Raw genomic sequence first — 21,721 nt, forward strand, 5'->3', positions numbered from 1 at the left:
AGTAGGCATTAATGTTTTTCCACAACTGATCTAGTTTAGACTTCATTCTCTCCTCCCTCTTCCACCTTCTTTTTTTCTCTTTTCATACTCTAGTATTGGTTCTAATAATTGGTTGCTTTTCAAAAAAATCTAAAAGAGCTTTCTAACATTCACATTGATACTGGTGAGACATACAAGAAATGATGCTGAAGAAGCAATGTGGGGTCACACTGTCATAAGCTTTGGGGGCCAGGCAGAAGAAAAGAGAGGACACTTAACACTGAACTGAACCCTGCAGAGTGACAAGTGATGCCTGCATGTTACCAGAATCCCCTTGATGTCAGTGCTAAGGAAGGGAATGCTATTCCATTCATTAGTGGGCACCATCTTGTTCCTCTTCTCATTCACAAATTCCCCAGAGAAGGGGCAGGAGGTGGGAAAAAGGGAGACAAAAGAAAAGGAAAAAGGACAAAAGAGAGACTAGAGGAGGGTAAGAAGGAAAAAAGAAAAAGACATTTGGTATCTACTAGACATTTAACCCTCTATCAGCAAGGAGTAAAAAACAATAATCTTTTCAATTTTTACTTCAGTATATATACACACATGCATACACATATATAAACATGTTAGATATTTATATCTACACATATAATCAATTCAGGGACAAAGGAAAAGTCAACAAGCAGTGAGCATCTCATCATTTATTTAAGCAATGTCTGGCTCTCTCCTCTAGACCATAAAATCATTAGGGTTCACATTATATCTACATTACTGACCATGGAATCTCCAGGTTTAATCTAATGCAAGGCACAGAATAATCTCTTAAAAAATAATTTATTGAGTTGTTTTTCGAGGAAAAACAAAGAGTTACTCCAAGCAAAACCCTGAGGATTATTTAGCATCCCAAAAGAATCACTGGTAGGAAGGTTGCAGAGAGCTTATGTTTTCCCCAGTCCTTCATCTCCACCCCAAGAGCAAGAAGGGGTGAAGGGGTCACCTTCAGAGCTGCAGAGCTTGATTTACCCATAGTTACTCTGAGGTGAGATCTTGTTTCTGGAATTTTATGGACTGTTGTACTCATGTACTGGAAGGTTATCAAAAAGATATGGAATGAAGCCTCCTTTGTTGTTCTATTTGCCTATCTGGTTAGCCTGTTCAGAACAATTAACAATGGCTCACTCACATGTCCAATTTTGCTGTGAGTTCTTTCTAAAGTGCTTACTTATTCTGTGTGTCCCCAGTGTGATGGTTTTTGGAGGTAGGACCTTTGGGAGGTGCTTAGGTCATAAGGGTGGAACACTCATGAATGGGATTAGAGCCCTTATAAAAGAAATCCCACAGAACTCCCGCACTTCCTTCTGTCATGTGAGAACACAGCAATAAGACATCTACGAACTAGGAAGTAGGCTCTCACCAGACACCAAATCTGCCAGCACCTTGATTTTGGACTTCCCAGTCTCCAGAATTGTAAGAAATAAATGTTTGTGGTTTAACCAACCCAGTCTGTGGTGATTTATTACAGCAGAATTAACAGACTAAGAGAGCAGACCCTCAGTTTAGAACCATATATAAAGATAGGCAAATAGAACAATAAAGGAGGCTTCATTCCATATCTTTTTGATAACCTTCCAGTACATGAGTACAACTCTCCGGCATTGCTCTTAGTAATATTTGTTTCCGATATATCTCCTTGGACAAGGGAAACAAATGAAAAAAAACAAACAAATGAGACTACACCAAACTAAAAAGTGTTTGCACAGTAAAGGAAACCATCAACAAAACAAAAAGACCACCTACTAAATGGGAGAAGATATTGGCCTATGATACATCTGGTAAGGGATTAATATCCAAAATTTATAAAGAACTCAACACCAAAAAAGCAAATAATCCAATTAAAAAATGGGCAAAGGACCTGACTAGGCATCTCTTTGAAGAGGATAGACAGGTGGCCCATAGATATATGAAAAGATGCTCAAGGTCACTAATCATCAGAGAAATGCAAATTAAAACCACAATGAGATAACACTTCATACCTCTCAGAATGGCTACCATCAATAAATCAAAAAACTACAAGTTTGGTGAGGATGTAGAGAAAAGGGAATCATCGTGCCCTGTTGGTAGGACTGCAAATTGGTACAGCCACTATGGAAAACAGTTGGAAGGTTCCTTGAAAAAATTATGGCCAACAATTCCACTTCTGGGTAGTTATCCAAAGAAAAGCAAAACACTAATTTGGAAAGATCTCTATACCCCTATGTTCATTAAAGCACTATTTACAGTAGCCAAGATATGGAAGCAACCTAAGTGCCCATCAATAGATGACTGAATAAAGAAGGAATTATACATATATGGAATGGAATATACTCAGCCATAAAAAAGAATGAAATCTTATCATTTGCAACAACATGGTTGGACCTAGAGGGTATTATGCTAAGTGAAATAAGTCAGACAGAGAAAGACAAATACCATATGATCTCACTTATATGGGGAATCTAAGAACAGAATAAACAAAACAGAAACAGCCTCATTGGTACAGAGAACAAACTGATGGTTGCTAGATGGGAAAGGTGTTGCGGGGGGGCCGGGTGCTGGATGAAAAAAGTGAAGAGATCAAGAAGTACAAATTGGCAGTTACAAAATACTCATAGTAATGTAAAGTACAGCACAGAGAATATAGTCAATAATCTTGTAATAACTACATGGTTCCGGGTGGGTACTAGACTTAATTGGGGGGAATTACTTAAGTTATGTAAATCTCTAACCACTATGCTGTACACCTGAAACTAATATAATATTGACAACTAAAATTTAAAATTAAATAAAATTTTTATAAAAAGATTTGGATATTCCAGAATTTATAATAAATAAAATATTGTAGAATAAAAAAAAAATTGAAATGCCAGTTAGACATCTATATTAGTCAGAGTTCTGTAGAGAATAGATGACATACTCGATTTAATTAGGAAAAAAAAAAAGTAATCCTTGAGTACAAAGTGGACCCAAGATGAACTACCAGTAATGTCTGTCTTTGCAACCACCTCCCCTTACTCAAAACTGCAATCTAATGAATGGATCTTTAGTAAATGACAGCTGGTAGAGATGGAAATAAAAAAAAAAAATTGCTCCAAAGGTTATGGTTTTATTATCGGGTAGGACTTTAACCAGTTTTGTATCAAACCTTAAAATCTATTCCAGCATTCTTTTTTACACTGACTCTATAAACCAGTCTTTTAAATTCTTTGTTATCATCCTTCCAGTTCCCTAGTTAATAAGTAAATCTTTGATACATGCACCTTCTGTATTTTTTAAAATTATACTTTGATAAAGATAGCTAATTTCCCACACCCTGCTTTTCTGTGTAAAATATCATAGGCATGAGCCTGAGAAGAGTTTAATTGTATTATGAAAGGTTTCACAATCCAAATCTGCTCACCAGTAAGGGACTTTATAAAAATTCCTTTGAAAGATGTTTCATCTTCTGGAGCCCAGTTAATCTTCCAGTATCTACAGTTTCTGATTTCTGTGATGTCCACTACCTCCGAGGGGCACCTAACTCAGCTTGGGAGATTGTCAGTCTTTGAGAGACTCAGCGCAGGCTACTGACCATCACCTTGGAATTTCCGAAGAAATATTTAGAATAAGTCCAAATTGTTCTACCTGGCCTGCAATCTTACCTCCAACTACACCATTACCAGATCTGCCTGATGAAGCACAAATAATAATGGGCAATCAGCACGAATTAATAAATTTTTGGGGACTTCGACTCAGGACTGAATTAAATCAGGACTCTGATCACTTGCAAGTCGGGTCTTCGGGTCTTTGGTAAGGTCACCTAATTAAGATTTCTGGTTCTCATTTTCCACTTCAGCAAGCTGGGGTAACGGCCTATCATTCCCTCCCATCCGCTCACCCAAGCCCAGCCCCCGCGTGCCGGTGCCGCCCCGCCCCGCCCCGGCTTCCAGCAAACGATCGCGTCAGAGTTCCTGCTCACTTCTTGGTCACTCTCTGCCCTCGGCCCCGCCCCGATCTCGCCCAACCTATCGCGCTCTGGCCCCGCCCCGATCTTGCCCGAACCTACAGCATCCCTCGACCCGTCCTTCGTCATCACCTTCTCCTCTTAGTTTGCCTTTCGCCCTTCACGCTGGAGTCGCCGCCATGGCCCAGAGACTGGCAAAGCACTGGTGTCTGAGTGCCATCAGGAGGTAAGTGCTCAGCTCCATATCCAACGTCTCCAGCTCGATGCTGCGGTCCTTGCGGGAGCCGCCGCCCTCTCTGTTATCCTGTCTCCGTATCAACAAGGTTGTGCTTTTTGAGATTTTTTAAGGCGTGACATCAATCCTTCTGAAATGCGCGCCTTCCTTGTCTGGGCCAGCAGCGATCAAGAGGGACGCGTCCTGAAGCCTGTGCTGCCCTTCTCGCCCCGCAAGTCCCCAGGAGGCCTTTCGCATCGGCGCTCTGGGCGGGTGTGCGTTTCCCATGGCCCCGGGCTTGAGCGCAGTCAGATGACTGCCCTAGGTTGGAAATGTTCTTTGCTAAAGATAGAACATTTAAGCATGCCTTGCTTATTTGCGAACGCTATTGAAACGCAAGAAACGCAAGCAGTTATCATCATGTCAGGTTAAACTGCTTTTTAGAAAATACTTCTGCTGTAATGTTAAATGGCGGGGTACACAAACCGTGTAAGAACCGAAAACGAATCTATGCGTAGGAAACAAGAAACCGCTGGAACATGGTGGTTTGCCTTGAAGTGGTGGAGTTATGAGTGACTTTCCCGATTTTATATATTAAACGGTCATCGTTGTAATTTTTTAAAAACTCACTTTATTTTAAAATAAATAAGTATGCACCATATTTTGTGAGAACTTGCACATTTAGGCCTTCCTTTCATTTTCTACTTGAAACTTGCCATGTGCCAAATTCATGTAGGATGCAGAGTTTTTCCGGAAAAAACAAACAAACAAAAAACAAACAAACATTCAATTACTTAGTATAAAACTTATTGAAGACCAATTTTATTGAATTACACACTAATATTTCAAGGTTTGAACCTAGAGTTCATCATACTTTACGAAAGTTATATTATTGCAAAGAAGGTGATACATTTGCTAGGTTTGGGCTTTAATTATAACTATTATTTTAATCATCTTTGATGCCATTAACTTTATTAATCAGTATCATCATTGTGAGCATCCATTTTTTTGCTTATGACCTGTGCACTGAATTTCCCCTCCCCTCTGCTAACTGTATGAGCTTAAAAACTTACCTGTTTGCTGTTTTCTGCTCCTGCTTGCTGTTTTCTGCTCCTGGTTGGCTGGTTAAAACATAGTGGAGTGAGGAGTGAGTCGTTGTCTACTCAGCTGGGCTTCACAAACTAGCTTCTTCAAGAGGTGGATTTCCCCCCAGGCAGATATCTCCACCTCACTAAGAAAGAAGTGGCTGTCTTGAATGCTAGCAACTGCTCATCTCTCCTTTTGAACATGTCTTATATCTTCATCCATTTTCCCTTTTCTGCCTGTGTGCATTTTGAGACATGCGTTTTCCTGAGTGAAGAAGAAAGGATTGATAATATTTTATACTTAGTTAATTAGTGACTATGGAAGCTGTTTCTGGATGGAGAGACACAAAAGACTACGTTCTTGCTGGGTACTTTACTGGTCTCAGTCTCCTGCTCTCATCTATCTTACATGCCTTTCACTTCTTGCCTGTGGCAAAATTTTCATATCTATTGGGCTCTGACTGCTTTTACATATACAGGCATACGTTGTTTTATTGCACTTTGTTTTATTGCACATCACAGAAAATGCATTTTTTACAAATTAAAAGCAAGAACCTCCACCAGCAGAAAGATTACAACTTGCTTTATTGTGATACTCACTTTATTGCGGTGATCTGGAACCAAACCTGTAGTATCTCTGAGGTATGCCTGTATTTAATTGGAATTGCTACAGATAACGTTCTGGATAGTAGCATCTTGTTCTTTTAAAATTTCTACAGTCAGCTTCTGTATTGATTTCTTATCTGGGGATCATTTTGGAAACCACTGACCATTTGCAGCCAACTTTCTGGGGCAAGTATATGGAAAATATAGAGAAACAGCATTTTGGTATATAAGAGTTGGGAACAATTAGAAATCAGTTTGCCTGTTTGTAGTCCACTGCAGGTCATTAGTTTCCCAGCACTTCAACTGCACGTGAGTGGAACAGCAATGAGAGCCGATCAGAAGGACTTTGAAAATGCAGTGACTCGGGTAAAGTTGTTGAAGGATCCAGGAAATGAAATGAAGCTAAAACTCTATGCATTGTATAAGCAGGTAAATACCTAAAGTCTGATATAATTTAGAAACATTTTGAGCAGATGGTTCCTCGTGTATAGATATGCTGAATGTTTTACTAAAATTCAGCGTTAGTATTTTCAGGGTTTGTTTTACTGCCTTTCCTCTCAAAAAATGTGTTAACTTAAAAATAAAAAGCCAAATTGAGGGGCAACAACTATTTATTTGAGATCACAGAATTGCAATTTGGGGTACAGATTCAGGCAGAAACCCAAATTGTGTTCTGATTACAGGATGAAGGCAAAGGTTTTTTATGAGAAAAGGAAGGGAAATTATTATATGAATAGAGGAAATAAATTTCTATTCGTGCTAACAAACAGTGATTCTTTAGCTATACATGACAGATTACTGATTCTATTTTCAGAAAAATATTCAAAATGACCAGTTCTTGTGATCAGGATGTCTACTTTCTTGTTAGTTTTACAATTGTTTGGAAGATGATATTGCTTTGTCCGAATCTAAAGTTTACTTATTTTGCCAGTTCAAACATTTCGAAGGTTCAAAGGGCAATACGTGCAAGCAGTTTCTCTTCAATGGCTGCCATGCTTCTATTTTAAAATGGATCTACTTATGTCAGCTTTTCATAGTTATATACCTGAGTGTTTGTATATTGGACTTTCAAATGCTATTAAGGCAAAAAGTAACCCATCAGTACCACTCGAGAGTAAGAGGCTTAAAGAATGTAACCAAATGTATAGACCTCATTTGGCTGCTGATTAGAATAAATCAACTGAAAAAATTGTTTTGAGAAAATTGAGGAAATTTGGTTTTGGACTGAGTATTAGATGATGGTAGGAACTGTTGTTAATGATGTCATGGTTATATAAGGAAATATTGATATTTTTTAAGAGTGCATACTAAATATATAGGGGTGAAATAGTATGGTATTCAGGATTCAGTAAAATAATTAAAGCGAAAAAAGAAAGGATGGGAGAAGCAAGTATGGCAAAATATGGTAGTTGTTGAATTTGAGTGATGAGTATTAGGAATTCATTATAATATTTCACTTTTGTGTATGTTTGAAAATTTTTATAACAAAATTTAGAAAACTTAAGTCTTTAAGTTGCAATGTCAGAGGACTACTTTGGGAAGTCAGCCCCTCTGGGCTCCTGTGTATCATCTGTTTTTCTCTTCCTGTGATTGGTCTGAGCTTATCTTACTTTCATATAGGTATGTATAGTAAAAAATTTAACTTTGCCTCAAAAGAGGCCTGGCCTTTGCCCTTGGCTTTTGGGCAAGGTTCCCTTAGATTGCCTATTATCTAAACCTTTGAAATGCCATATCTGATAGTGTCTTTGTTTGCCTGGAGAGTCTAACAGTGTGATATAGAGTGAGGCTTTGGTTATGTATTCAATCATGCCTACAAAATGGAGTCCCAAATGAAAAGTCTGAACACCCAGGCTTGATCCCTGGTGATGATGCTCTATGTATGTTGTCACACATCAATTCTGGGAGAGGACACTGTCCTAACTCTGCAGTGGGGACAGGAGTGGGGTACTTCCCCAGACTTCACCTTATGCTTTTTCTCCCTTGCTGATATTAATCTGTATCCTTTCCTGACAATAAACTGCACCTGTGAGTATAACAGCTTTCAGTGAGCTCTGTGAGTCATTCTAGCAGATTGCCTCCCAGCCTTGCAGTTGACATCAGAAGTAGAGGAATTCTTGTGGACTATATTGCCTCTTAATTTTTCAGGTATCTAATTCTTGCAGTCACTTTTGTTTCTTTGTCATTAGAAAGTCAGCCTCGTTTACTACTGCCTTTGTTTTTGAAAACCTGTTTCTTCCTTCCTGTTTTAGCTTATTATGAAATTAAAATTTTTTTAATGTGGTTATTAAGTGGAATTATAAATTACCATTTCTGAAAAGTAGTTGACTAGGATATTTTATTCATCTCAAAATACTCACTCTATCTACCCTCAAACAAGTCTAGTTGCTTTTTGCTTTCTACTCACATGTCCTTTGGTTCAGTTTTGTAAGGGCCAGTGGCTCCGACAGCCCTACCGTGCTCCTTCAGCTACAACTCTGTTGTTCAATTACCAGAAATCTACCACTAAATTAGTGGTAATTTTTTGTCCCTTTGATTGGGCTTTTAGACTATACTTTGAGTTTCCAAATGTTTGTTGGCTGGTTTGTTACCTTTAGAGATTGTTTGCTTGAGTGTTTTAATGGTATGTGGAAAATGTGGTCATTAATATAAAACTAATGAACTATTAGAATTTTTGAGAAGTGCCTTCCATAACATTTATCTTGCATTCTTTTCATATGCAGGCAATTATAATTTATTTTAGGGATTCAAGCTAATGGCACATTTTCTATTGTTTGTGCATTTTTAACAACAGCATCAAAGAGAAGGCAAGGGGAAAGTTTATATCAATTTATGTACCTTGTGGAAAGTATTTGGGAGGAAAGGCACATTCATGCTAGTTGTACATTTTATGGATCTTAAATATTAAGGCTCCAGTTTGCAGGACATTGGCAAATAATTGCTTCTTTCCTTTCACAGGCCACTGAAGGACCTTGTAATGTTCCCAAACCAGGTGTGTTTAACTTGATCAATAAGGCCAAATGGGATGCATGGAATGCTCTTGGAAGTCTACCCAAGGTAAATTTACTTGTTACTTTGCTTTTATTTTACTTGCTGTACTCCTAAAGGAAGTTGGGTACTTCTCATTATCAATCCATTATAGATGGAGCTTTCAAGAGCTTGATGGAACTCTATTGAATCAGAACCTCTATTCTTTCTTCATTGCAAAGTGCTATTTTTTAGCATAGCAGATTTCTTGAAATGCTTATTGGTTGACTATGGGCTGAAGTTATTTGTGATCTTCTTTTCAGGAAACTGCCAGGCAGAACTATGTGGATTTGGTGTCCAGTTTGAGTTCTTCGTCTGCATCCTCTAGCCAAGTGAAACCTGGAGCAGACAAGGAACAACAGGGAAGTGAAAACCTGGTGGTGACCTCTGAAAACGGCATCACAAAGATCATGTTGAACCGGCCCACCAAAAAGAATGCAATCACCACTCAGGTAGCATTACCTGCCCTAGGAGTTTGTTCTCCTTTTCTTTTCTTCCTTTGTCTCTTATACTTAAAAACTACAGTGTTTCAGCATCATTCTTATTTTCCTAATGTCTTGTTTGATTTGTGCAGGAAGATTAGTAATTGTGGCTACTTAATACAACAAAGTAGGGCATTCATCATTTAGAATTTGTAAGCTTCAGGCAGGTTCTACATGCCCAGAAGGCTTCCCAACTTTCCTAATGATGGAAGCACAGAGAAATTAATATAAATGGGACATACATTGATATGAGAGAATATGCATAGAAATTCTCTAAGGTTGGCATAGACCAGAAATATCCTCAAGTCGTTTAGACTTGAGAGTACTATTCTACCTACATGGAGCTTTATTTTTACAAGTAGAGGTAGAAAAGAGAGAAGGACTTCCTCATAAATAGATCATAACGCAGCTCTGCTTGAAATATGCTACTTCACAAGAGCAACTTTTGTCTTTGAATATGTCATTGAACTAGAATGATAATAAAAGTAAGCACTTCAGTCCTTTCCCCTTAAAAAAAATTATAGAGAATAAATTGGATGTGTAATGCTAAACTGGGAGTAAAATTTGAGAGGGCTATACCCTTTCATTGAGTTTATCATCTGTATTGTAGTAGAAAGAACATACTAATTTAAAATAGTCTTAAATAAGAATTCCATGAAGCTGAATATGTGCCATTCAACTAATAAAACATTTGGTTCTCAAAATGGTGTTTCTTTTTCCCCTGACTCATTTTTGTATTATCATGGTAATAATAATAGTAACACTAGCTACTCTTTACAGAGTACCTAATTTGTGCCAATACTTTCCACACAAAGCTTTGTTTAATTCTCACAAGGAACCTACTGTTGTTATTAGTTAACAATAAAATAATTAGATTAATAACTTGCTCAAATTCACATAACTAATAAGCAGGAAAACCTAACTTGAAACCCTGGTATATCCATCTCCTAATCCTGGCTCTTGCCAGTTACCCTGTCATGCTATGTTATCATAACTATAATAATAATGGAATGACATCCTCATTTCCTTCCTCGATGGAAATGATTTCACCTTTATTCATATATTTTGTAAAGTCCATACATTTTCTTTTTCATTGTCTGTGTATCTGTAAATATCAGCCCTCTTCATCATCCTGTCCCACATTGAAGTCTCATCAGTGGTAGAAACTGCACCTGTTTTGAGCGCATTAAAAGCTATAACAACTACACAGCCAAGATTTTCAGAAATGTTGCTGATTTAAAATATTGGGCTGATTGTCTTTGACTATTGTTACATTGTCTTGGAAATCCCAGCCTTTTAACACTCATGAACGCTTCCCAGACTGCCTGGGACACTAATGTTCTTTCTTGAGGTCCCAACTGAAAAACTACTTCTAGGAAATCTTTCTCTGGCCACCTCTCATCCTGCCCACCCTAGATAAGTATCAGCACCTCTTCTGACCTCTTTCTGCTTTGTACTTCCACTCATTTTAGAGCTATCCCCTGTATTAATTCCAAAAGCTCAAGGACTGTGTCTTATTTGTTCATTTTTGGAAAAAAAGTAGATATATCCCTCAGCATCTACTTTAGCACTAGGTACATAATGCAAGTAATTGTAAAATGAATTAAAACCTTTCAAGTGGATTGGGCAGCCTTTTTGGTTATGTAAATACAACCAACATAAATGTTTGGTATTTTGCAGAGAGTAGGCTTGCAGACTGACACTTAGTGAACGCACTGGGTGATGGTTATCATTTTCAGAGTTTCTTTCTTTTCCTTGTCTTTTCCCTTTCATTTAGATGTATCAGGAGATCATACTTGCACTCAAAGCTGCAAGCAAGGATGATTCGACCATAACTGTTTTAACAGGTAAGACATTTTCTTGGATTTCTTAATTAAATTTCTACTTGGAGGGATTTCCTACTAGATAGGAAAGTGAGTACATAAGCTTTAAGATCTTTTCCAATACTGAGATACTCAAATTCTTAAATATATGAAGAATATAACAGACACAAGATTGATATCTTTATCATGTTAAAAGCAAATGTAAATTGGTAGGAAAAAAAAAAAGTACTATTGATACTAAAATTGGATACTTACTAAAGGGAAAAGTCTTCTACAAGAAAGATAATCTTTGCAATATTAGTTGTAATTGTGAAAATGTAAAAACATCTACATGTGTTGTCATAATAGAATAATAAAACAAATTATAGAACATCCACTAAACTGTATATTGCACAAGCATTAAAAATTATAATTATAAAGACCAATAATAAAGTGTTTAAGATATAATTAAAAAGTTAATTATATTAGTATTGTGATTATAACTGGAAAATATGATGGATGCCCATGACATGGACTGATGAGAACATGGCAAATGAAAGTCATTGGATTTGGAAGGGGTACCATACATACTGGGCCTCAGGTCAGGACTTAGATCAACTTGAGCTTAAGTCTTGGCTTCACTCCTTCCTGTCTGTGGGTGATCTCTGCTTCCTGAATGGAAAGACAGTGTTTTACTAACCCCATTGAATGGCTGAGATGAGACATGAGATAAGGCAGGTAAGGGGCATGGCACACAGCAGACACTTGATAGAAGGTAGCTATTACTATTTGTTGGCATGGCAGAAGCAGAAGTGATTTTGGTTTCTTTTAATTTTCATTAAAATTTATAAAATAAATATTATCTAGAGATATCAGATAGTTTTTAGTTAAAAAAGGGGTTGGGGAGAGAAATCTAATAGCTACTTGAAGGAATGAATGAAAGGGACAAATTGAAGATGACTTTGGTATTTCATATGCCCAGGTAATTTAGGAGAATGTAGATAAGAAAAAAAAATAGTCTAGAAGTAGCATTGGTTTGATACAGAAGAAGAAAGTTTGATATTTTTAAAATTAACTATTTTTAATAAAAGTATAATATAGGCACATGGTTTTAAAACAATCCGAAGAATATGAAAGGTACGTAATAAAACTAAATCTTATTCTCCCTGGAACCCCAATCCTGCTCCCTAAAAAAATTCAGTTTTCCTTAATACCTTCCAGAAACTGTGTATATATATAAAAACATGTGTGTTTATTTCCCTCCACTTTTTTTAAAAAAAAAACAGAAAAGGATGCATGTAATGCACAGATATTATACCTATCTTCCTTTCTTAACTATCCTGAAAAATTGTTCTGTTGGTACATACACATCTAAGTTTTTCTCTTTAGTACTACAAAGTATTAAGTTTTTTTGGCTTCCATAGTTTATTGCATTATTCTGCTATTGATGAACATCTAGATTGTACTAGTCTCTTGCTATTAAAATAATGTTGCAATGAATATCCTTTGATGTATGTCTTTCAGCTAACATGCAAAATAATCTATAGGCTGTGTTCCTGAAAGTAAAATTGCTGAGTTTAATAACAATGATAATAATAGCTAATACATATAATACTTTCTGTTTGCCAAGCACTGTTCTAAGCACTTTAATTCTTTTTAAAATTTTTTAAAATTTCTTAATTTTTCTAAGCTTCCTCACAACAGCTCTATGAAGCTAGGCCCTGTTCTTATTCTTATTTTACAGATGAGAAAATTGAAAGATTAAGTTTTAATAAATAGTGCTTTTACTAGTTATTTTCTACATATTTTTTACTTTGGGTTTCTGTTTCCTCTTTGATCCAAGCATTGCATAAGTAATAGTTCCTTTAATTTCCAGAATATTTTTGGGGTTTTCATTTCTGTTATTAATTCCTAGCATTAGGTATTATAATCAGAGATCAGTTTTCTGATTTTATTTTTTTAGACTCTATTAGAATTTAGAGTATATTGCTGTCTATTGAAATCTCTATCTTGAAGATAAAGAATTGGAAAATGACCAATTTTGTATATCATCCAGAGGCACTTCAAAAGTAAGTTTATTATTTTTAAGGTATGGAGTTAAAAACACATCAGTTGGACTTATCTTTCTAGTTTATGTAATTTAGATTTCCCAATTTCTGTTCTTTCTTCTAAAGAATTTGTGTTGGACTAAAAAAAGTGAATTAAAGGCATCTATTACTAGTGTGTTTCTGTCAGTTTCCCTTTGTATTGAAAGAAGTTTTGCTTTAAAGCAAGTTTTTATCTCATTGACACTAAAAGATTTATGGTTAGGTCTTCATTGTGGAGTTCAACCTTTATTACAAAGTGGCCATCTTGTCTCATTTAATACTTTTTGCCTTGAAATCAACATTGTCAAATATTAATATCATAATATCTGCTTCAGTATTATTTGCACATTGTTGGGTTTTCTTCCTTTGATCCAGTCTGAGTTTTTCTTGTAAAGGTGCATTTATCTGTTTAGATTTATATATATGACAGATATGCTAGGTTTTAGTTCTGGCATCTTACATTCTTTCTATTTATAATGCTTCCTTTGATTGTTATTTTTTACTTCATGGTCTGTATTTTCTTTTGTGTGTATTTTATTTCTCGTAGTTTAGAAGTTTTGCACTACTAGTAAACATTTTTATAGCTTTACGTGATACACATCAACATCTCTATCTTATATTATTCTCTTTGGACAGTAGCTGTTGTTTTCCCCTATGAAAGGCAAAAAGTTAGCATGGATTTACTGACACACCTCTCTTTCAAGTGTATATATAGTCTGTTAAATAGAGCTCCATTATTTTCTAGCATTGAATTGTTGCTGGGGAGCAGTTTGAGGTTACCATTAATTTTGTTTTTAGCCTCTTTATAAGGTCATTTTTTTCCTAGATGACCATGGGACTTTCCCATTCTTTATCACTACTTCCTAGGCAATGCATATCTTTTTTAAACTGATTATTAAAGCCTTATTTTAAGTTTTCTTTGTTAATACCTCTGAATATTTTTGTTTCAGTTGATATGTTCTCTTTGAAAGGAATTCTAGTTATGGAAAACAAATATCTCATCTGCTGGGACTGTTATCTATTATTTTCTCTGAATTCTTAACTCTTTTGCCTTCCATTCATTTTGCTCAGTTGTCTCACTCTAGTCCAGTGCCGTGATTACATTTTTAGCAATGTCTCTTCTCCTCTTACTGCTCCTAGTGGCATCATTTCTTTAGTATGATTTTCTCTTTCATTTTTTCCTAAGTGTTCTCAGGTACCTTTTTATTTCTTTATATTGTCCATGACTTCTACTTTGAGTCCACAGGGACAGCTCAGCTCTTAATGTTTTATATGTATATTGAGGACCAGCATAAGAATTTGGTAAAGTTTATTGCTCAGAAAATTATTGAAAATACTATTTATGACACTGTTTGTTCCTGGTGGAAACATAGTAACAAATCTATTGTATAATAATACTGCTGAAATCAGATATAGCTCTTTGTTTCTCAGTACCCTAAATATAACTGTCTCAAGCCCTTCTACAAAACAAACATGTCCTTTGACTCTTTCCTTTGAAATGTTCCCTTGAACCCATTCCATTGTGATCTCTACCTTTTGCTTAGGTCTCCACTGACCTTTTTATCATTAAATCCAGGGACATGTTTCAAGCTTCATGTGACTTTCCCTCCTTAAAGCTCTGTCTTCCTTATGCTCCAGTGGCACAGCCTGTGCCTGGTTTTCCTCCTGCCTCTGGTTGCTCTCTCTCAGCTTCTTTGCAGATTCATCCTCAGGAACTCTCTGTGGCCATCAGATGGGAGAGTTCCTGAAGGTTTAGCTCTAGGCACTCTCCTTTTCTCATTCTGTGTTCACCCAGGACCTACTCATCCATGTCCATACTTCAACAAAAGTCTATATGCCAGTGATTTCCATGTTTGTATCTTCAGTCAGGATGTTCCACAGGGCTACAGACTGGTGTATCCACTGGGCACTTTCTTATGGGTGTCACCTCCCAGATCTGTCTCCCTGGATCTTTTTCAGTGTTCCAATACCTTATTATATAGACCAGAATCCTAATATTCATTAATGATGCTTGTCCCTCCTTCACCTCCCATGTCTAGTCTAATACCTTTTCATTTTATCATTATCTCTGGAATCAATCCTTTTTTATTTTCCTGTCTCCTCTGCACTAGTCCAAGCCACCATGGACGCTTGTCTCAACTGAAATACACCCATATGTAGTCTCTCTGATCCCCTTTCGCCCTCCTCTCTCCCTTGCCCACTCCAATCTCCTTGCTACATTCAATATAATCTTTTCCAAATGAAAATCTATTCCTCTCCTATTTAAGATTCTTCAGTGGCACCAAAGCAATTCAATGGAGAAAGAAGAATCTATTAACAAATGATACAAGCGCAACTAAATTTCCATATAGGCGAAAATGAACTTCAGTCCCATCTTACACCCTACACAAAAATTAATGTAAAAGCTATCGAAGCATAAAACCAGAAACATAAAGCTTCTAGAAGAAAACTGTCTTTGTGACCTTGGACAGGACAGAAAAGGCATCAACCATAAAATAAATAATTGATAAATTAGAATTTATTAAAACTTGAAATGTCTACTTATCAAAAGACAATAGTATTAAAATGAATATAAAGCCATAGACTGGGAAAAAGAATATTTGCCAAACATACATAAATCTGAGTAAGGACTAATATTCAGAATACATAAAGAACTTCTACAAATTAATAAGATGAACCACCAGATTTGAAAACTGGATAAAGACTTGGACACTTCATAAAAGAAGTAAAAAGGTACTCAGTATCAGTAGTCATCAAATAAATGCAAATTAAAACCACAATGAGATATTTCACCCACTAGAATAGCTAAAATCCAAAAACAATACCAAATATTGGTGATGGTGCAGAGCAACTGGAACTCTTAAGACATTTTTGATATGAGAATACTTTGGAGTAGTATTTGGCAACTTGTTAATAGAGTTACACATCAGCTCAGACACACCAGTCCATACCTGGCCAATTACTGAAGATAAATTAAAGGTAGGTCCACACACACACACACACACACACACACACACACACAAACTTGTACAAGAACAATTATGGTAGCCTATTTCACAGTAGCCAAAAACTGAAAACAAAATGACCATCAATAGATGGTTGAATAAACAAGTTGTTGACTATTCATACAATGGAATGCTACTCAGCAATAAAGAGGAATGAATAACTGATACACACAAGAACGTGGTGAATCTTAAAACCATAGTTCAGCAAAAGAAGACACACAAAAAAGTACATATTGTATGATTCCATTTAGATAAAGTTCTAAAACAGGTAAAACTAATCTATGGTGATTGAAGCCAGAAAGCCTCAGGACAGGGTGGGGGTGGTATTATATCTGAAAAGGAGCTTAAGGGAACTTTTCCTGGGGTGATGGAAATGTTTTATATTTTAGTTTTAGATAGTGATCACACAGGAATTTACAATTATCAAAAATCATTGAACCAAGTCTTTAAAACTGGTCATTTTGTATGTAAATTATAATTTTTTAAAGAAGAAAACACCTTCAATGGCCTTTTGAATGAAGGCAAAAGTTCTTAAGGGATCTAGAAGCCTTGCATGCTCTATTCTGCCTCTTCTCATCCTACATCAGCTTCTTCCCCCTGGCTTTTTCTGCTCTCCCACAGTGGCACTTCTTTGGACTCATCGTAAACACAAGGGTTACCCCCTCCACAGAAACTTTGCATACGCTGTCCCTCTGCATGAATATGCTTTCCGCACTTTTTTTTCTAGCTAACCTTTCCTGTCCTTCAGATCTCAGTTCAGTTGTTCCTTCCTTAGGAACGTCCCGACCTAAGGTCCCTAATTAGACCGAACCCCCTGTTACATACTTATATCATCATCGTGGACTTCTCCTTTGTATCATAGTTGCAATGCTATATTTATTTGTGTGTTTTTACATAAATGTTCAGCTTACTTACTAATCTGTAAATTAGGGCAAGAACCAGAGCTCGTTCACCAGTGTGTTGCCAGTGCTTGGCATAGAGCCTGGTACATAGTAGATACTCAATGATTATAGAATGAATGAATGGTGAGTTTGTTGATTTTATATACAGGAAATGGCGACTATTACTGTAGTGGGAATGATCTGTCTAACTTCACTGATGTTCTCTCAGGCGAGATAGAAGAGAAAGTGAAAAGTATTGCTATTTTACTGAGGTAAGAGTGACATTTGTCTTATCTTAGAGGGTTCATCTATATGCATCAAAGTGGTATTTAGTTGAACAAAAGTAAAATAAGTATTTCTTTGTGTCAGTATAATTAACTGTGACTTTGAACAGGCATATTTCTCCTAACTGCCTCTATCAATGGGTGGGCATTCATTCTATCACTTAAATTTGTGTTACCTGTTCATTTTGCTGCTCTACATGAGATTTGATTGGAAAGCATAAAAGTAAACTATAGTAAATAAAGTAAATAAAATTCTCTCATATTGAGGCAGATGAATTTAGCAAATTCTTAGCTGGCCAGAGGAATGCATGACTTTCATTATTGCTAGTAATAGGAGGTTTTGAATAGTCTCAAAAAACACAGGATGTGAAGGCTCCTCTCTTTCTATCTCGTTTATTCCTGTTTAGTCTCTGATTCCCACTGAGCTGTAATATTGCAGCATATGCTCAGTCAGCCATCTTAAAATCTAAGTATACAGCTGGTTTATAACCCTAACTGTCTAGAATACAAGGTTTGTACCAAAGTCAAACTATAGGACTCACTATAGGATTATAGGACTCATTCTGTGAGTTTTCATCAAGTGCCATTCAAATGGGTGTCCTGAATGAATCTGGTGTTACAGACCAGTGAGGTGGCAAGAAAGAGAGGTACTGCTGGGTGATGTGAAAACACTCAACCTGGGCAGAACAATTTGTTATTGTCTTGCCTTTACTTCAGTAATGCTGCTTTGGAACAGTTAAACATGCTTTTGTATTTCTGTAGAGATTTTGTAGACTGCTTTATAGATTTCCCTAAGCCTCTGATTGCAGTGGTAAATGGTCCAGCTGTGGGAATCTCCGTCACCCTTCTTGGTCTGTTCGATGCCGTGTATGCGTCTGACAGGGTAAGTTAGCTCCCAGAAGCTTATTAAGTAATGCAAATAAAAATGAGATCCTTTGAATTCTCCTTTGTCATTGCTAATAGTAAACAGATTACTTGTGGTTTGTGGTTGAATGGACTAAATTTAAATTTTTCCCAAAGAATTAATCTAACTAATTTGACTCATTTTATTTTGAAATTTTAACTTGAATTTTTTTAAACACCAATATTGTGAATATGTGTCAACTCTTTTGGTTCTGTATTTTAATCAAATTACATAACAGTGATTCAGTTTTCATATCACTCTGAAGTAGTCTTGAGACTTTGAAAGTTATTATGGGGGGAGGGGGAGAAAGGATGTTATCTTTGCAGATAATGCACATGAATTATTTGATACTTTTTTTCCAACTGAATGAATTCTGGAATTTAGAATTTTAGAATAAGAAGGGGATTTCAGGCATTATCTACTCTAACTTCCTCCTTTGCAGAAAAGAAAACTGAAGTTCAGAAAAGTTACTTGCCCAAAACACAATTCAGTCTTGTGTTCACCATTGAATTATATAGATTTTAATTTCTATTCTAACCACAGTAGTAATATGTCATAGTAGAAAAATTTTTGAAAAATACGGAAAAGTACAAAGAAAAAAGTTAAAAATTATTCCTTATCTTACCACTCAGAGATGATTAGTGCTAACATTTGGGTTATTTTTTGTCATTATAATCAGATATGATGGACATTTATCTTAGAACTTTTACCCTAGAACTTTTACTGTAGAGCTAATAACCATGTCTAGGGTTATCTGATTTTTAGAGTGACTTTTGCTTATGTGATGGTAAGATTTGTTGAACTACAATCTGGTGGGGAAATTTGTGGATTTTACCACTGAAGGGATTCCTAGTTGTGTTTGGTGATATTTTCCCCACTGATAGATAGTACCATACATTAGGGTCCTTAACTCTGGTTTATCTTTTACTAGATTCCATTTAACATATTGATCTAATTCTTATTAGTAATTCTGCCATAAAAATAACAAATGAAATTCTAGGTGCTATGGTGCCTAACCTTTATAGGTGAAAGTTTCTGCTCAAGGGCAGAAATCAATAGTTTTTGGTCCCGTTCGATGTGTTAAATGACCAACTAATTGACCTGCTTTAAACAAGGCTGGTTTGAGGAGTTCCTGACATGAATTTGGGGCTCTCAATCTTCACTACTCCGAGGACAAATATCATTATATTTCAATCTTGCCCTGATTCTCCCACTGTATTCAAAATGACTCATATACATCATTCTTTCAAAGATTTCTAGGACTTCCATCTTATGATATAAATTGGAATTAAAATTTAAATTAGAGAACATATATATATATATACACACACACATTTTTTTTAAGTGCTAAGAGAGTTGGCCTAAAGTAAAATATTTAACAAATTGTGACCTCTGCTAAGAGTTCACCCACCTGAATTAAAACAAGGTTCGATTTAAAATCAGGGAAAGACACAAAAGAATGAACCAGTGGTGAGGAATTTATTTTGTAGGATTTATCATTATTAGCTTCATGAATAAATATGATATTAAGTGTGAGTTAACATTTAACCCATGAAACCAAATTGTTCTTTATTATGGGCAATAGTTAATGCCTACTAGTTTCTCTTTCAGCAAATGGTGCATTTTCTCTGTGAATTAATAAAAAGGTAGAAATCATAAAAATAATAAATAATTGAATACTCACTATGTACTAGACACTTGATGCACATTGTAATATTCACTTAAAGCACACAATAGTCCTATAAGATAGGTACTCATCCCCATTTTACAGATGAGGAAACTGTAGCACAGAGAGGTTAAGAAACTCCGAGTCACTAAGTAGTCTGATGCCAGAACATCAGACTAAACCCTTGACTACATCTACTGCTCCATATCTGAAAATAAGCTAAGTGCTTACTTATAATAATGCTTATAAATAAGTTAAATGCTGCTTATTGTCAGTTTTGGATGTACCTGTTTGTGGCCCCTTTGCAATGGTTGTTGTTTTATTCCAGTTCACTGCTATGTTCCTTAGACTGTGACTTCTGAGTATATTTTCCTTGAATAAGCTTTCTTTTGGGAGAGGGAGGAGAAAAGATAGGTGACATTTAATTACTTTTTACCTTATATTTTTATTTTGATTTATATGCTGCATACATTACCTTCTTATATCTTCTAGTAATATTGATTAAAATAAAATACCATATCCGATTATGGAAGGAAATTATTCAGCAAGGAAATGAAGCCAAAATATTGTTTACATACTGTCAGTGATCATCCAGAAGCACACACAGGTAGTTTTGAAATGTATTTAAAAAGCTAAAAATGACTATATTTTAAATAATCAATATTGAAATAATTTCTAATATTTAAAGCTAATCAAAAAAATCTCTGGGACAAAATCAAGACAAATGACCGATTAAAGAAAGTTTCAACTCACATCATAAAGGCTACTCTCTCTAATTTTTTTAAAAATATGTCTAAAAAGTTGTAGGTTAACTTAATAGAAAAATGGGCAATGGTGAGGCATAAATAGCACACAGAAAATAAAGTATAAATGGCTCTTAAAAACATACAAAAAAGACACCCTTAAGAAAATGACTTGTAATCAGAGTATGTAAAGAACTCTTACAACTCAGTAATAAAAAGGTAAACAATCTAACTTGAAAATAGTGGGCAAAGTACTTGTAATAGTTACTTCACCAAAGAAGATAATACAAATGGCTAATACATGAAAAGATGCTCAACATTATGAATTGTTAGGGAAATATAAATTGAAACCACGGTGAGACAGCACTACACACCTACTAGAATGGCTCAAGTTAAAAAGACTGTTAACAACAAGGTTCAGCAAGGATGTGGAACAATTGGAACTCACACACTGCCGATAGGAATTTAAAATGGTACACCGCTCTGGAAAATAGTTAAGCAGCTTCTTGTAAAGTTAAAGCATATGTTTATCACACAACCGAGCAATTCCACCCCTAGGTATTTACCCAAGAAAATTAAAACATATGTTCTTGCAGAGGCATGCACACAAATGTTCATAACAACTTCAATTATAATAGCCAAAATATTGGAAATAACATCAGTGGCTTCAATTGATGAATGGAAAAACAAATTATGACACATCCATACAATGAAATGCTACTCAAAATAACAAGGAACAGACTACTAAAACATGCAACAACATGGTGACTCTCAAAAGCCCTATGCTGAGTAATATTCCATTGTATATATGAACCATAATTTCTTTATCCAATCATCTGTTGATGGACATTTCGGTTGCTTCCATATCTTGTCTATTGTAAATTGTGCTGCCATGAATATTGGAGTGCCTAGATCTTCATGAATTGTTTTGGTTTTTTTTGGATAAATACCCAGAAATGCAGTTGCTGGGTCAAAAGGTATAT

At 35.8% G+C, this 21,721-nt stretch overlaps 1 protein-coding gene across 1 annotated transcript in view; it reads left to right on the forward strand.

The window, feature by feature from the left end:
* The first annotated feature begins 4,022 nt into the window (after positions 1 to 4,022).
* Positions 4,023 to 21,721, forward strand: part of ECI2 (enoyl-CoA delta isomerase 2) — a 22,825-nt gene continuing 5,126 nt past the window's right edge. Inside the window, exons 1-7 of the mRNA XM_006909296.3 lie at positions 4,023 to 4,181; positions 6,130 to 6,289; positions 8,816 to 8,914; positions 9,148 to 9,336; positions 11,144 to 11,213; positions 17,311 to 17,413; positions 18,188 to 18,308. Of these exons, the coding sequence (XP_006909358.1) occupies positions 4,135 to 4,181; positions 6,130 to 6,289; positions 8,816 to 8,914; positions 9,148 to 9,336; positions 11,144 to 11,213; positions 17,311 to 17,413; positions 18,188 to 18,308 (789 nt within the window). The 5' untranslated portion in view covers positions 4,023 to 4,134. The remainder of the gene's footprint in view (positions 4,182 to 6,129; positions 6,290 to 8,815; positions 8,915 to 9,147; positions 9,337 to 11,143; positions 11,214 to 17,310; positions 17,414 to 18,187; positions 18,309 to 21,721) is intronic.

The sequence above is a fragment of the Pteropus alecto genome, unplaced genomic scaffold, assembly GCF_000325575.1.
Source record: "Pteropus alecto unplaced genomic scaffold, ASM32557v1 scaffold121, whole genome shotgun sequence".
In the NCBI taxonomy this organism is placed as follows: domain Eukaryota; kingdom Metazoa; phylum Chordata; class Mammalia; order Chiroptera; family Pteropodidae; genus Pteropus; species Pteropus alecto.